Raw genomic sequence first — 16,356 nt, 5'->3', positions numbered from 1 at the left:
CTGAGCTGGTCTCTGCAAACCCCTGAGAGCCAGGGTCAGTCCCTAAAAACCTGCTGTCTCTTTCCCTCTGAGAATAATAGCTGCAGACCGTCCCTGCTTCCTGCTGGATGACGACCTCGGGAGCGTTCATCTCTATTTCAAATGTACTACCTCCCAAAAGTCCCCTCCTGGGCCTAGAGCAACACTCACCAGGCCAGTGCACCTCCAGGGAGTCCTGTGTCGGTTACTCCTACTCTGCCTCCGCTCCCTCTCCCTCCTGGACCACCGCATCTCGTCTAACAGAATGAATGACTAAACAAGTTTACCCCCTCAACAGTGTTGTGGACTAGCTATAAACTAAGACTGAGTGTGCCAACCACCTCTCATTCCTCAAAAAGTCACCTCCTCGAGGGCAGAGAAATTCCTCTATTTCTAACTTCCTGACCCCACCACTGTAAAACTTCGTACCAATGGGTAATCAATAACTTTGTTGAGTCCATAATGAAATAAAATGAAAATAAGAAAATCCAACATTCTAAGTGTCTGCACACACCAGGCCCTAAGCACTGTGTATTATCATGTTTAATCTTCACAACTCTGTGAAGCGTCTCTCAGGATCCAAGCCTTTCTTATAAAACACTCAAGTTTTGGCAGCTTTGGTTGGGCTATTTCTGTGCCTGACACAACCCCTGCTCCTCCTCAACCTTCCAAATCCTACCCATCCTTTCCAGTTCAAGCCCCACCTCTGCCAGAAATCTAGAAGACATTATTGCCAAATAGAGCTCAATTCGAAAACTGGTTCTGCCGTTTATTAGCTGTGTGACTTTGGGCAAGATACTCTTTCCTAAGCTTTCATTTCCCCATCTGCAAAATGAGGATAACAGTACTTCCTTCATAGGGCCATTTTAAGGATGAAATGAAGTAAGGCGTGTTATGATGTGCCTAGCACAGCAATTGGCACAGAATACATGTTACATGGTAGTTGCTATTGATCATATTGATCATCACTGATTATCAATGATTCTTGCTGCCCCAGCCTACCCTCACCTCCCCGTTCTGAGATATGACCACAGCATACAGCCTGCACCAAACCACCTGGCCTGCTCTCTTCATGTATGGATATTTTAACTACCAATTATACCATACAATTATCAAGGGCAGGGACCCAGTTTTCTCTTCCCAATGCCAAGCGCAGGACTGCAGATATTATGTGGTCACTTTGTGGAAAAAGGCAGAAACTTCAGCTGAGAAGCATCATTCTCTTCCCATATGGCCAAAACCCCACCAGCGACCCTTCAGGAGGCTCACCCGGCACTTGACCTCATCCCCAGCGTGGTACTTCCTCTCCGGATTCTTCATAAGGATGTCGGCCAGGTGCATGGGAGGTACCAGGCCCCTGATTTGCTTGCCCACCTTCACCAGCATCCCATATGGCTTTATGGTCATCACTTTGCCCTAGGAAAAGATGCCATGATGCCTCAAGAATATCTTTCCTATACTTCTTACAACAAAGCATCTCACACCTCTCTTTCGAAGCTCAGCTTCCTGAGGTAACTGTGCCTGTTATTCCAGATCTCATAGGGACAAAGCACATACCCCACAGTGATCTGGATGCAGTAGGGTTTATTTATGAGAACCTTCACATCTTTTTGTGTGAGCATCTTCTTTCTATCTGCCTTACAAATTCATTATCCAACGGAGAGGACTATGTCTCCTAAGGAATGAACTCTACATATAAAGGGGAGCTGCTCAACTGGGGCTAAGTGGTTGGACAGGAGCAGCAACTGGCTTCTTACTAATATCCCAGCTGGCTCAATTATCAAAGAACTAACTTTTGACCTGGTCTAATCAACACCATCAAATCCCAGGACTGATGACCTACTGCCTCTGTGTAGCGGGGTGGTACTAGCAAGACCTTACCTTGAAATTAATTACTAGTTACCCAAGGGAAGAAAAAGAAATCCCAGTTAGCAGGCAAAGAGAAGGAATATGACTTTAAACGTGTTCACATGGGGACTAATGAGCTGACAGTTAACCTGTGAACTAAAGACTATCTGAAGGTGTTGGAGTATCTAATTATATGCTTGAGGTCTTACCTTTACCAAGGCCCCAGGTTTGATGTCATGATAACTAAGGAACTGAGCTTCAATAACAGACCTAGAACAAAAGACAAATACAAGATTAAATAAATTAGGACAGAGGCTGCCTAAAATTCAGGGCTACCAAAATCATGTAGGCAAGAAAGGAAACCCTCACCAAGCAAGGCCAGGAGACACTGTGGGCGTGCACTGCACAGGAGCACACCTCTACACCCCGCACAAGTTAGTGACAGACTTACGTCCGCAGAGAGAGCAAAGCCAGTTCATCCATTTGGCTGTAGTCGATGATTCTACACTTGTGAGTGTTCCCTGGCTTGAAGGTCTCAGGTTTGAAGACTTTCTTAGAATTGGAGAGATGGCTGAGCTACAAAGTACCAAGTGATTAAGGACCAGCCAGAAGCAACAGATCTGAGGCAATCAGACATTAAATCAGACATGGAGATGACTCAGTACATTTGTCACCTACCATAAAAACAGCACTGATTACCTGTTAAAATAATTGCTCTAACTAAAGAACTGCTTTGTACTATCACAGAATCTCTATAAAGTCAGAGAAGAGTCTAGATCATGGGTCGATAAATTACAGCTCACGATTAAGTGCCTATATTTCTAAGTAAAAGTTTGACTGGACCACAGCCGTGCCCTTTCATTTACATACTGTCCTTGCTGCTTTCAGGCTATAACAACAAACCTGAGTAGTTAGGACAGAGTCTGTATGATCCATAAGCCTAAAATATTTACTATCTGGCCCTTTAAAATAACTTTCCCAAGCCCTGGTGTAGATCCTAACTCATTCTTGTACCTACCATCAACCAGGTATCAATTAAGGCAAGTCAATTTTAAGGCACTCTAATATAACAAACAGACCTTGTCCTAGTCCTTATGAACTGTCTGCCACGTTTGGGGAAATTCAAAAATAGGAAACTAATACCCAGGGATGAAGGAAGCAGAAAAGAACTTGTGTCCCCAAAGTCCTTCTGGTGATAAGATCGTGATGAAACAAAGAGCCTCCTTACCCGGGCATAGGCCAGAGCCCCATCCATCAGCCTGAAGGTGGCCCCGGCACTGCCGAAAAAGCCCTGGACAGGAACATCATCCAGTACAGCTCCCAGCTGATGGCAAGAGAGCCGGGTGAGTGGACGCCCGGGCTGCAGGAAGACAGCGCGCAGGCTCAGCCGCACAGCTCTGGTCCGAGGATGGACGCAGAGGACACAGGCCCGTACCTAAACAAGGGAAAGGGCATAATGAGCAAGGCAAGGCACACCAGAGACAAGGCACCCTGGAGCAGACTTTCAGGCGTCAAGACTCTCCATGTGTTGACCAAGCTACAGATGTAAGTATTAAAATCAGCTTGTGCAATCAAACAGAATGTTCCAGAGGAACTATGTCCGACTGAATCAACGCTTACACAAGGCCAGGAAAACATATACCAGGGTCCCCTCAACACCATGAGGCTAAAAACACATATGCAAAAGGAGCCATGTACTGGCATCACTATATCAGAAGCTCATCTGAAACACACCAGAAACAGCCTGCTCTGATCACAAGGCCATAGCATATAAAATGTCTCAACTCTGCAGACAAATACGGCTACAAGGAGAAAAATATTACTAGAAAGAGGTTCACCAAAAAATTAACAATATTATTACTAGGTGGTGGGAAAACCTACTTTTACTTAAAAAAATAAAACAAACAACAACAGAAAAAACCAACAAAGTCTCTATAGCTTCCATTAGTATGTTACTGTTAAAAACAAAAAATAAATCATTTTAGGATTTTTGTTTGTTTGTTTTTTTGTTTTTTAAAATTTTAGGATTTTTAATAAAAAATAATGATTACCATATATTGGGATTTTCTTCCCAAATATCCATGTTCATTGCAGAAAATTTGAATATTTAGACAAGGGTAGAAAAATCACCCAGATTTAATCACTAACACCCGATTGCATAATCAGCCAGCATTTTGACCAGATGTACTTTTTAAGACATTTTTTTCCCCAAAATAGAATCTATATTACAGCACTTTGTAAACTACATTTGTCTATTTAAACATATATCTTGTTCTATGTTAAACACTCTACTAGAACACTTTAAATTATAAAAGCAAAAGATTTACTACCAAGAAAAAAAAATCAAAGAGTGTGAAATAAAAACTACAAGTTGCCTTCTTCTCCACAGGCTCCTTCTCTAATCTCAATCCCCAGAAATAACCACTGGCAGTTTCTTGTGGTCCTTCCAAGACACTTTTCATTCCCCTCACCACCCCTCTGACACCTGTACACATGCAGGCCTAGGACCTGCCTGTAGCAGCTGTGACACTGGATGGCTGGTTGGGACACAACTGAAATCCAGAAAAGGTAAGTGCAACATTTCTTACTGGCTGATTTGAGAAATACGTTCTCGCTTTCTTAGGGTCCAGATGCATGAAGTCAACCAGGCCAGTGAAGAACGAGAGGAATTTTAGCGTAAGGCCAAATGGAGTCACCTAGAAATAAACAGAATCAGTTATGAAAAACACCTCTCTGAAGGAATCAGGAATGAGACTGTTCATAAAGCCACATTATCCATGATAATGATAACTGCGTGTCTCTCCTCCCCCAGCCAACGCTTATCATCGTTCTTCCCATAAAATGAAATGGCAGCACATCTCCTGGCACTGGCTGTTTCTTAATTCAGTAAGCTCATTGCCCCAGGGCCTGAGAGGACATCAGTCCTCCACCCTCGGGATTTCCCAATGGGATGGAAGGCGCTTTACAAAAGGATCCTCGGGGAACTGCCAGCCTGACAACTTGGACAAATTGTTGCTAACTTGGCAATGTGCTCAGACTAAGAAAGTAAAAACCCACATGCTTGCCAGAGGGAGATACTGACCATGAGCAATTCACCCTACAGAGCCCCGCAAAGCTAAGAAAGTAGAGGTGACAAGCCTCTCAAAAGAGAGCAGGGAGGCAGGTGACTGAAATAAGGGAAACTAAGTCAGATCCCCAGGTCCTCTCCTCAAACTATAGGGTCCACCCTTCTCCCATCTCCACAGAAAATGGGAGAGGTATTCTCTGGGAAACTGTACCAGACTCAAAACACAGGAACAGTGCAAACCATGAAAATGTGAATTAAGAAAAATTCTGAATATCATATATAGATATGGAGACCGCCAGCCCCTTTCTGCCATCTAGCTCTTAGGCAGCCAGGCTTATATGCTCCTGAATCGGGTGTTAGTAGATCCTTTCCAGAGAAATCTAACATGCCAGAGAAGACTTCTAACAGTGACATCTGGAGGTTGCCACTAGTTCCTGACGCTGACAGGGAAGTAAGTCAGTCAGCAAGTCCCACCCAGGCACACAGACTTCCCAGCAGTTTTTTAGTGCCTCTCTCATAACATGGCAGTCAAAGCAAAAACTCAATAGAGAACGGGAAGTTTAAGTTGAGAGACTTTCCCAGAGGTAGGATATAGACAAATACATGCATGTACCAAACCAAAGAAGAGAGGAAAAAATAAGAAAATTAGAACTGATCCATTAAGTCCAACATCATACTAACAGGAGTTCTAGAAAAAGAAAAGAAAATTATATTAAAAATTTTAAAAGATCTGATAAGGGGCTAGTATCCAAAAGATACAAAGAACCCTTACACCGTAACAATAAAAAGATAATCTAACTTTTAAATGGATAAAGACTTCTGATTCGATATTTCTCCAAGGAAGATTTATAAATGGCCAATAAGCACATGAAAAGATGCTCAACATCACTAATCATTAGAGAAATGTAAATCAAAATCACAAGATACCACTTCACACCCACACCCACTAAAGTGGCTATAATAAAAAGAATAATAATAAGTGTTTGTGAGAATGTGGCGAAATTGGAACGCTTATATTGCTGGTGGGGATGTAAAATGTTGCAGCCACTTTGGCTGTTCCTCAGAAAGTTAAAACACAGAGTTACCATATGACCCAGCAAGTCCATTCCTAGATATACACTCAAGAGAAATGAAAACATATGTCCCTACAAAAACTTATATTCAAATTTCATAGCAGCATTATCCATAACAAGCCAAAAGTGGAAACAACCCAAATGTCTACCAACTGCATATGATGAAGTATTATTCAGCCATAAAAAGGAATGAATCACTGATAAATGCTGCAACATGGATGAACTTTGAAAACATGCTAAGTGCAAGAAACCAGACATAAAAGGCTACATACTGTATGGTTCAATTTATATGAAATATCCACAACAGGCAAATCTAGAGATAAAAAGTAGATTCGTGGTTGCCAGGGGCTTGAGGGAGGGAATGAATAGAGAGTGACAATCAGTGGGTACAGGGTTTCTTACTGGGGTGATGAAAATGTTCTGGAATTAAATAGTGATGACAGCTGTACACCCTTGTGAATACACTGAAAAACCACTAAGCTGTACACTTTAAAAGGGTGAATCTTACTATATGTGAATTATATCTCAACTTAAAAATTGGAAAAAAAAAAACAAACCACAGTGATACAGAAAACTTTCCCAGAACTTAAGGATCTACATTTCTGGATTACAGGAGGTCAGCACAAATAAATGGAAAGAGAGTCATACAAAAGCACATCATTGTGAAATTTTAAAATGAAAGGGATAAAGACAAGATCCTTGAACATACAAAGAAAAGGAAATCAAAATAACATCAGACTTTTCAACAGCAGGAGAGGCCAGGTGACAATGGGAACAAGAACTTCAAAATTCTGAGGTATTTTTTACCTAGAATTCTAACCCCAGATTAACTACCAATCACACGTTAGAGCAGAATAAAGATATTTTCAGATATACTAGGTGTGCAGAAAAGAGTTAACACAGCAGGCCTGAGACTGCGATCCTTGGAAAAGCATGCTTGTGGGGTTGGCCCTGGCCTGGTGTCTGGGAACTTAGACTTCAAGAGGGTTCCCACCACTCTCAGAACTGAGTGGCTCACTGTACCTAAACTATTTGTGCAAACAATATGGTTTATGCTAAACACTCGAATTCCTTAGGAGAGTCAGGAATTTTGGTACATGCCAGGCAGCGGGTGCCTATGTGACCAGCCGCAAATAAAAACCCTCAACGAGCTTTGCTGGTAGACAACATTCACCCATGTTGTCATAACTTGCTGCTGGAGGAATTAAATACACCTTTTGTGACTCCAGTGGAAGAGGATTCTTGGAGGCTTGTGCCTGGTTTCTTTCAGACTTCACTCCATGGGCCTTTTCCCTTTGCTGATTCTGCTTTGCCTCCTTTCACTGCAATAAATCACAGCCGTGAGGACCACTATATGCTGATGGTGAGTCTTCCTAGTGAATCATCGAACCTGGGAGTGGTCTTGGGAATTTCAAGACAAATGAGGGAAAGAAATTAACCTCCCATGTGCTTTTCTGAGGATGCTTCTGGCGAATGTGACACATTAAAATGAGTGAGTAAACCAAAAAAGAGGAATACATGGAATCAAAGAAGGTTCTATCCAATACAGAAGAGTGGGGAAGGATCCGGGATGACAGGGAAGGGAGCCCTACAGAGCAACCAGTCCAGACTGGAGCCGGATGACAGTAAAAGGGGCTCCGGGTAGGGGAAAAAAGTAGCAAAGATTATTTAAAGGGTTTGAAAACACAGAAAATAGTGAGAGAGAAACAACTACAGGATGTATGAAGAAATAGTGAAAGGTAGGAAGAGAATTCAGCAAATGACAAAAACAAAGCTGATTAGCAACTCCAGGAAAAAAAGCTGTTCAAGAAACAAATTATATTATCTAGCCCAGCAAATAAATAATATTTATGTAGTCATACAATTTAAACACTGAATACTGACTTAGCCAAAATTTTAATATACCTTTGTTGAAAGGTTGGGAGAAGGGAAGGATAAGAGAGCCAAAACTTCATCTACCTTGATAAGCAGTTAAAACTCAATGCCTCAAAGTGATAAGATGCAGCAGAGGCTTATTATTATACTTCGAAACACAGAGGTAAATTTCAAAAGACAAGCTAAGAGCTAAAGATGGGGGTTAGATGGGATGAGAGTTCTTCATCATAAGCCTTTTAATACCATTTGATCTTTTAGATCAGCACTATCCAAGAGAAATATAAGCCACATATGTAATTTTAAGTTTCCTAGCAGTCACATTGTAAAAACTACAAAGAAACAGCTGAAATTTATTTTAATAGTTTATTTAACCCAATATAGGCAAAATATTATCATTTCAACCCGGGGTACTGGCTACATTTCCAGTGCTTAATGGTCACATGGGACCAGGGGCTACCCTACTGGACAGCACTATTTTAGATTGTGTGCACGTACTACTTTAATAAAAATTATTTTTATTTTAAAAAATAGTAGTAACAATGAACGGCTTACCTTCTGTACCTGGGCTTTGACTACCAGTCCTGGTAGCAAGCTGTTGAGGGTCCAGTTTTGCTCCTCAGTAGCAATGGCAGCAGAAACTTCTGAGTAACCAACAGACAGACTAACAACTCCTCCACTGCCTTTCACCTCTTCAATAAGGCAGTTCAGGTACTGACCTACCTTCAATTTAGCACCTGCAAGTCCAGCCCCCAAAAGGAAAAATACCTATTATGAGAAGGACTTTTAACTTGGGCTCGAGTGATACCTGAAAGATCCATGGCCTACTTGCCCAGTTACCATGCAATACTCCCCATATTCCCAATTTCTCAGGGACCAACTACAAGAAGGGCGTGAAATGACCCTAACTGATCTGGAATCAACTACCACACAAAAATGTGAAAACCTCAACAAGGCAGGAGAGTACTGGTTCAGAGGCTCTGGGGGCCCAAATTTCAGTGGAATCTTCTAAGTGAGAAAAAGTGAAACTGGTCCATCAGATCTTAATGAGACTGCCACTCCCTGACCCTTCACACATCTCCCCTTTTCTATCACCTAAGATTAACAGTTGATTTTAGCAAAGCCAAACATGCTTCAGGGTCAGCATTCTGCATTTTACTCAACAAAGTGGCATTTAAATATAATTCCCCCATATACCACCTCACTACCATGGACTGGTCCCTCTTCTTCCTCTCACCTTTGTTCTTCTGTTGGATGTACTCCTGGGCTTTCTGCAGTGGCAGAAAAGCTCTGGCCCCACTAACACCAATGTCCACTAGATAGCCATGGTCTTCCAGGCTGGACACAGTGCCCGTGAGCAGCTGGAAGAAGGCAAAGCATTCCCAGAAGTTCAAAAGTCAAAGGTCATGGGACACATAACAAACATCCACTACCAAACATGACTGTTCCCACCATCCCATAATCCCACACATCCTCTCACTTTTAACTTTAAACCTCAATCCCTACGACACAGGGAATATAGCCAATATTTTATTATAACTATAAATGGAGTATAACCTTTAAAAATTGTGAATCACTATAATGTACACCTGTAACTTGTATAATATTGTACATTAATTATACTTTAAAAAAAATTTGTTTTTAAAGAAAAGAAAAAAAACCTCAGTCCTACTACAGGATAGAAGAGGGAAAGACATCAACTTTAATTCTCCCAGGGTTTGAAGGATCTTATGGTTTCCAGACAGTGAGGCGTTGAATAATGGAATGACAGAGAGGGGTTTCTCCCCTGGAGGATTTTCAAAAGATAGGAAAGACTTTCACGTTATGCAAAGAGATAAACCAGATGGCCTTGCAGTGCCAGCGCTCTCAGCACCATGACTAATGAGAATCCAGAACTACCCTTCTAGCTGTCATCATGTCTTTTCTAAGCACCTCCAAGATGTCTCCCCCCAAAATCCTGCCAACCTCCTTTACCTTTCACGGGAAGCACTGTGGCATTCAAATCTGGCTCTGACACTTACTAGCTATTTGGTGTTTGGCCACTTAAGTCACTTAAACCTTTTTCAGTCTGTTTTCTCAAATGTACAAGAGGGATACCTATCAGCCTCACAGGGTTGCTACGAAAATTTCTTCAGAGAAAGTGTCTAAAACAGCACCTGTCCAACAGCGGCCTCTCAATACCTGTCAATTTCCTACAACTTGGCTTACTGTTATTCCCCACTCGACCCAACGTTCAGGGCCTGGTCCAAACTCCACCGCTTCTAACCAAATGTTCCAAGATCATACTGATCTCCTTCCTCTTAAGTGAGTATAGTTTACATGAGTGTGTTTTGTACCTACTTGACTTGGAGGCACTGAGTGGGGATACATTCCTCCCGAACCTGCATAGGCCTGGGAGATTCAGTAGTGGATCATCCATCAGTATGGCTGACAGTCTAATTGCCCTGTCTACCCTGTCTCTCGCTCTCAGAGAGCAGCCCGCAAGCTCTCCCCACAAACGCCAGTGGCCTCTGAAAAAGACTTAATCTGTGAAGAAGTCTCGGTAAAGAAGGCACTTCAAGGAACTCCTTCTTACCCTTGCAAAGATTCCTTGGAAGCATTTTTTTTCCCCTACCAGCAAATCTTGGACTTGCTTTCCCTTTCTCCCCTCCAGGGTAATGTGATTAGGTTCAAGTCTTCAATTTCCATTCAGTACCCAAAGTACCCTGGCGACCTTCCCCCCAGGAAAAGACGCATCCCCATGTGTAACAGTTAAGCTGAAAGTGAAAGGTAGTCTAGACACACCCCAGGAGGCAGGACAGGGAGAAGGCATGTTGCCTGCTCCTCTGCCCTGGCCCGAGAGACATACCATGCCGGGTTTCAGGGCCTCAGCACTCAGCACTTTGTTGACATTTCTGGGGTTCAGAGACAGCTTGACATTCTTTTTGCCCCTCTTTGTGACGTCCAGACTGCTCACCACACATCTCACCAGCATCCCAGGTGAGAAGAGCTCAGGCAAGCTGACCAGGTCCTGCAGAATACGAATGAGAAAAACCTGATACGTACCCTTCCCCTGCACTGAGAATTCATTGCCTGGTCCTGGCTCAGCGGTTTCTCATCCTCTGATCCCAAAGAGCCCAAAAGCCCAAAGATGAAGAGAGTAACTGCTCACCCACAAAGGAAGCGGCCTGTGGCCATGTCACAGTCTTGGATTACAGCTTAAGGTCTCCAAACATCTCCACGCAATGGGCAGATGTAAAATGACGTGTTAAAAGAATCATCTACAATTACGGTCTCTACTTCCTCATCTTCTCCTCACTCTTCAGCTCACTGCAATCTGAGTTCCACCCCCATCACTCCATACTTGATCTCCCAACAAAATCTCCAATGACTTCCATGTTGCTAAACCCAACAGTCCACTTTACAGTCCTTCTCTCACATGACCTTTACAAAGCATTGAACTCTGGTGCTGCTTCCAACCCTTCGTTCACCTTTTTTCTTCTCTGTGTCTCTGGTCCCACCTTCTTCTGACAGCAACTCTCCTTTTATTCAGCAACTAAAATATAGTATTTGCCCCAGGCTCGGTCTTTCAGTCTCTTCTCCTTCTATGTGCTCCGTCTAAGCAACTTCTTCCCCCTCCATAGCTTCAATTACCACCTATACAAAGAAGTCTCACACATTCATGTTTCTAACCCAAACGTCCCTGAGCTCCAGCATCACCTATCTACTGGTTGTCTCAACTGTACCTCAAACTCAACATAACAGAAAATCAAATCATGATCATCTCTCCTAATCCAGGTCCCCTTTCAGGGTTTCCTGTCTCAGGATGGTATGGCCAACTGTCAAGCCGTGCTCAACAGAAACCTAGGACTCACCTCCGACACGTCTCTCAGCCTTGCCACCCATATGGAATTCGTCACTAAGCGCTGACTTTACCTCCTCAGCCCTCAGTAAATCCATCAATCTCAGAGCCTAGACTACGGCAACAGCCTCCTAACTGGTCTATAAGCAGCTACGCATGCCTCTTCAATTCATTCTCTGTGCTGTCTACATGGCACCCACCCCAGTGAGAACATTTCAAGGGCTTCCCACTGACTCTAGAAAAACAATCCTAAACATGGTCTGGCCTCCACCCAGCCCTCCAGCCCCATCCTACTCCACTCTCCCCGGCTCTCTCTGCTCTAGCCACACTAGCCTTCTTCTGCTGCATATCGGGCTCCTTCTGCCTGAACTCCCTTCCTTCCTTCTCTAGCATACCCTCATCCTTCCTACCTCAGCTCAGGCATCCCTTCCTCAGGCAAGTCTTCCAGGTTCCCTGGGCTAAGTCAAAATCCCCTTATTTAAAAAAAAAAAAAAAAAAAGAAGAAAAGAAAAAAAATTTCCCTATTATAAACTCTCTTGGTGCCTTGTACCCTTCCTTCTTAACACTTAGCAAAGTTGTCATTTTACATCTGTTGGTGTACTACTTATTTCCAGTTACAGATTTCATCCGGGTTTCCCTTACCTGCAGGGGTTCTTCTTGTGCCACCTGCTCATTCAGCTTTTCAGTGTAGGCATCACAGATTTCAGTCACTTGCACACACCCCTGGAGGCCATTGGGGAGACTAATCACCAGTTCCAGTTCATTTACCTCTTTCACGCAACCCAAAATCCGCATCCCCTCACACAGGGACTAGGAGAGAAAAAGTGAAATGTATACAACAGAGAAGAGAACAATGATTGGGGAGGTTGGGGGGGGGGGGTGGTTCTGGCTTCTAGTTCCAACTCTGACATATAAAAGCTACAAGACACATATGTGTACATGTCAGTACACGCATCACACATCTGATTGAGCACCATGAAAGATCGACATTATACAACAGTGTTTCCAGCAGGGTGCTGGAGGGCACTCTCGCCTTTTCCTTTATTCCAAGCAGCCCAAACTCAAAGGCCTAGCAGGCAACACAATGCAGGACACAAGTCAGTGGAGACAATGGCAGTCTGGAGGGTGCATGCCAGGTCTAAAGGGCGCAACCACCATTCAGCTCTGTGTGCCTACACACATGAGGGAGTGCGAGCTTGTACTGTCAGCACTTTCAAATTTTTACAAAAAGGCCGGAAATCACATTTTTGTGGAAATTTTTTTAGTTTTCTAATGTTGGCACGAAGTTAAACAATAATTTTTTTAAGTAGCACACAGGACAAAGAAAATAATTCTGCAGGCTGAATCTGTATCTTTCCCTTCACTATCATTTGACTTTTTTTTTTCTTTTAAAATTTAAGGAACATAATAAGACTGCTTCACTTCTCTGAGATAATTTCCACATCTACGAAATGAAAGGGTAGAATTAGAGTGATTGCTAAAGTTATTGCCAGTTCTAACCTATGACTCTACTAAAACACAAGTTGCATGAGGGCATCAGCGGGATGAGGGACTCAGCAGCTAAAAAGTAAAACTAAAAAAACAACACATGAACACAGGCACCGATTAATAATTGAAGGAAATAATGTTCAATTTTGAACAAAACTGGAAGAAGTTCTAGAGACATAAGCTACACACACATATTTATATGAAAAGAATGAAGGAAAAAAGGAAAGAGGAAAGGAAGAAGAACATATACAGACTTAAGCAACTCAGAGAGTTTGTTTAAAACAAAACCAGTTATAAAGCAGAAACTAACACACCATTGTAAAGCAATTATACTCCAATAAAGATGTTAAAAATAAACAAAAAACTTTGACAAACCTCCACACTAAGGATTTCAAACTTCTCTCTTACAAACTTGCTGCTTTCTCTCTTTTCAACTTTCAACTTTTTTGTTTTTGCTGGCTCCTTCTGGATCGTTTTCCTTTTGGTGGATTCCTCTTCAGTAGAAATCTAAAGGGGGCAAAAGATCCAAAAGAATAAAAACCAGTAATCCTGGCCTTTCCCTCCAACTTCGGGTCTTCTGTCACCTTGCTTTGTTACCCTTCTACTCCACGCCACTCCCAATTGTTCCTTTAATTCCCGCCTCAACGCCAATCTCCTGTTCTGACACCAATTCTCCCTTTGACCAAAATCTGAGCTCTGTTCTCAAAGCCCCTTCTCTCCTGTGTTCCTCCTCCCTTGACTGGGATGAGCACTGGGGTTCCCCGCTGGGAGAAGCAATTTGGAACAGTGCAAGAAAATAAAAGGTGGAGTCATGAAGACACGAGCTAAATTCCTATCTCCACCATTATAAGCTGTGTGATTTCAGCTAAATTATATAACCTCTCTGGGCCTCAGTTCCTCACCATGGAATGATGATCTCTACTACACAGTACAGTTGGAAAGATTACATAAAATAGATGAGACCATACAATCAAATGTTAGTTACCGTCCCTCTAGCATTTGGAGCACAACCTACTCTAGGTGAAGATTTCAAATTCTACTGCAAATTATGATCACTTTATACAGCAAGGACCTCATTCAAAAATGCAGTGATCAAACTGTTTTCTCTCCATCCTTAATCAACATGGTAAGTTTCTAAGAATAAGAAACAGGGAATTCCCTGGCGGTCCAGTGGTTAGGACTCCGTGCTTTCACTGCCAAGGGCACGGGTTGGATCCCTAGTCAGGGAATTAAGATCCCACAAGCCGGGCGACGTGGCCAAAGAAAGGAAAGAAAGAAAGAAACGATGGCACTGCAAACTCAAATACTAAATGCCATGCTTCAAAAGATATAGCCTTGTGGTGGCATGGACTCTCTAACAAGTTTAATTTATAAAAGTAGACTTCAACAAGAATCCAATCTGGAAAACCACACATTCTCAAACAAGGCTCATTCTCCATAAGGACACTAGAGAGAAAGTGTTCAGTGCGTCTTATCAAAAAAGCACACCACTTACATCAAATAAGTTGTCTTGTTCAAAGGACTGCTGGAAAGCTTTTTCTTTCTCTGATTTGTGGGTCTTTCTTGTACCCCCTCGGGGGAAGCTTTCTTCCATGGTTGCCGTGTTTGGGTGTCCTAAAAACAAAGCAAAGAATTGGTGAGTTGTATCCTTAGTGTCAAGGTTGTGATCAATGGGCAAGAGATAGAGCCTTCTAGCACCAATGTGCTGGACAGCATTCAGGACTAAGAAATGGATGGTTTGATGCCAGGCAACAGATAATCCATAAGTCATCTTTCCAAAGGTCTTTGCTTCAAAACCACAAGTCCACACATTTTTCTCCAGAAGTTAGTTTCAACGTAGTAAATATCATTAAGCAGCTTCAATTAAGTCACAGATACACAGATGAATACATAACCCCTACCTTCAAAGAATATGCACACTTTTAAGAAGATAAAACAATTACACAAACGACCTAAAATACAAATCAGATTATAAACTATCAACGAGGTAGGAAATAATGAGGCTTCAGCAAAGGAGGAAAGCTTCCTGAAAAAGATGCTTTTGAGCTTAATGTTAAAAGATGAATAAGATTTTGACAGGTGGAAAGGGAAAAACAGAAGGAATATGAAAAAAAGCATGGAAATAGGAAAAAACCAATTATTTCGATAAGCACCAGCAATATGTCCGTCAAGCTGCTCAAAAGCTTGCTCTTGCCTTTCTTTGAAGAATTGTTCAACTGGATTACAAGGTGAATAAAGCATAATAATTGGAGTTAAATTTTAAAAGACACGTTGGGCTTTTAGTGTCAGATCTTTCATCAGGTGTGAATAGATTAACGTTCACTTTGGCAAGTCAGAGCCTTAAGAAGAGGGAAAGATAGAACAGTAACCAAAAAATATATATACTGCAGGCTATAGATTGGACAGGGAGATAGGACTGAAGGAAGGTACACCGGGTACAAGGATTCAACTGCAGTACAACAGAGAAATCATGAGAACCAGAACTACTGAATAGGTATAAGTGAGAATAGAAGATAGGAGGGGTTGGTTCTGAGAGACACTCGGGAATAGGAATCTAAAAAGGCTTGAGACTGTGAAAGAGGTGAAGACCTAGAGGGAGCCTAGGAGTTGGAATCGGAATGGATGTGTTTGGTAGAAACAGAACAAGCAATGCGGTCCAGTTTGCTAGGAATTTGACCCTTAATCTCATTTCAAACAAGGGGAAACTGAAGTTTCAAAGAGTAAAGCGATCCCGCGACAAAGAAGGGCCTTGAGCTACTTCCTGGGGACATATTCTGACGTTACAGGGACCACTCCAGCAGAGCCGGCTTCGGAGCCCAACCACTCACACGGCACTGCGAGTGCATGGCAGGGATCCAGAGTACCTAGTCCTGGGACAGACCTGGAAGCCACGAAGTTTCCACCCTTGTCGCCTTTTCCCCCACTCACCAGCCCCGGGACGCCAGCACTTCTACTTCGGAGGCCGCGCCACTGTAATCACACACGCGGAGTCTAATAAAACACCGGCAGCCCAACGCTGCTCTTCCGGAAGCGTGGACGGGCTCAAAGCCTACTTCCGCTAGTATGCTGTACCGGGTCCTACAGGGCGGGGGTGGGGGGGAGGGGAGAGAAATTTAGAGACAGGAAGCGGATGGGCGGGACTTAGAGCC

General features: G+C 42.8%; 1 protein-coding gene across 2 annotated transcripts in view; it reads right to left on the bottom strand.

Moving 5' to 3' along the window:
• Positions 1–16,279, bottom strand: part of PDCD11 (programmed cell death 11) — a 41,060-nt gene extending 24,781 nt beyond the window's left edge. For both annotated transcript variants that reach the window (XM_068548494.1, XM_068548495.1), the window contains exons 1-12: positions 16,136–16,279; positions 14,703–14,821; positions 13,583–13,714; positions 12,362–12,529; positions 10,727–10,888; positions 9,116–9,239; positions 8,434–8,615; positions 4,455–4,562; positions 3,095–3,301; positions 2,318–2,442; positions 2,076–2,136; positions 1,288–1,434 (exon numbers count right to left, since the gene is read on the bottom strand). In XM_068548494.1, coding sequence (XP_068404595.1) covers positions 1,288–1,434; positions 2,076–2,136; positions 2,318–2,442; positions 3,095–3,301; positions 4,455–4,562; positions 8,434–8,615; positions 9,116–9,239; positions 10,727–10,888; positions 12,362–12,529; positions 13,583–13,714; positions 14,703–14,801 — 1,515 coding nt within the window. In that variant the 5' untranslated portion in view covers positions 14,802–14,821; positions 16,136–16,279. The remainder of the gene's footprint in view (positions 1–1,287; positions 1,435–2,075; positions 2,137–2,317; positions 2,443–3,094; positions 3,302–4,454; positions 4,563–8,433; positions 8,616–9,115; positions 9,240–10,726; positions 10,889–12,361; positions 12,530–13,582; positions 13,715–14,702; positions 14,822–16,135) is intronic.
• Between the last annotated feature and the right edge of the window lie 77 nt (positions 16,280–16,356).

Source organism: Eschrichtius robustus, chromosome 7 (assembly GCF_028021215.1).
Source record: "Eschrichtius robustus isolate mEscRob2 chromosome 7, mEscRob2.pri, whole genome shotgun sequence".
NCBI lineage: Eukaryota > Metazoa > Chordata > Mammalia > Artiodactyla > Eschrichtiidae > Eschrichtius > Eschrichtius robustus.
This window is presented reverse-complemented; position numbering and strand designations above follow the sequence as displayed.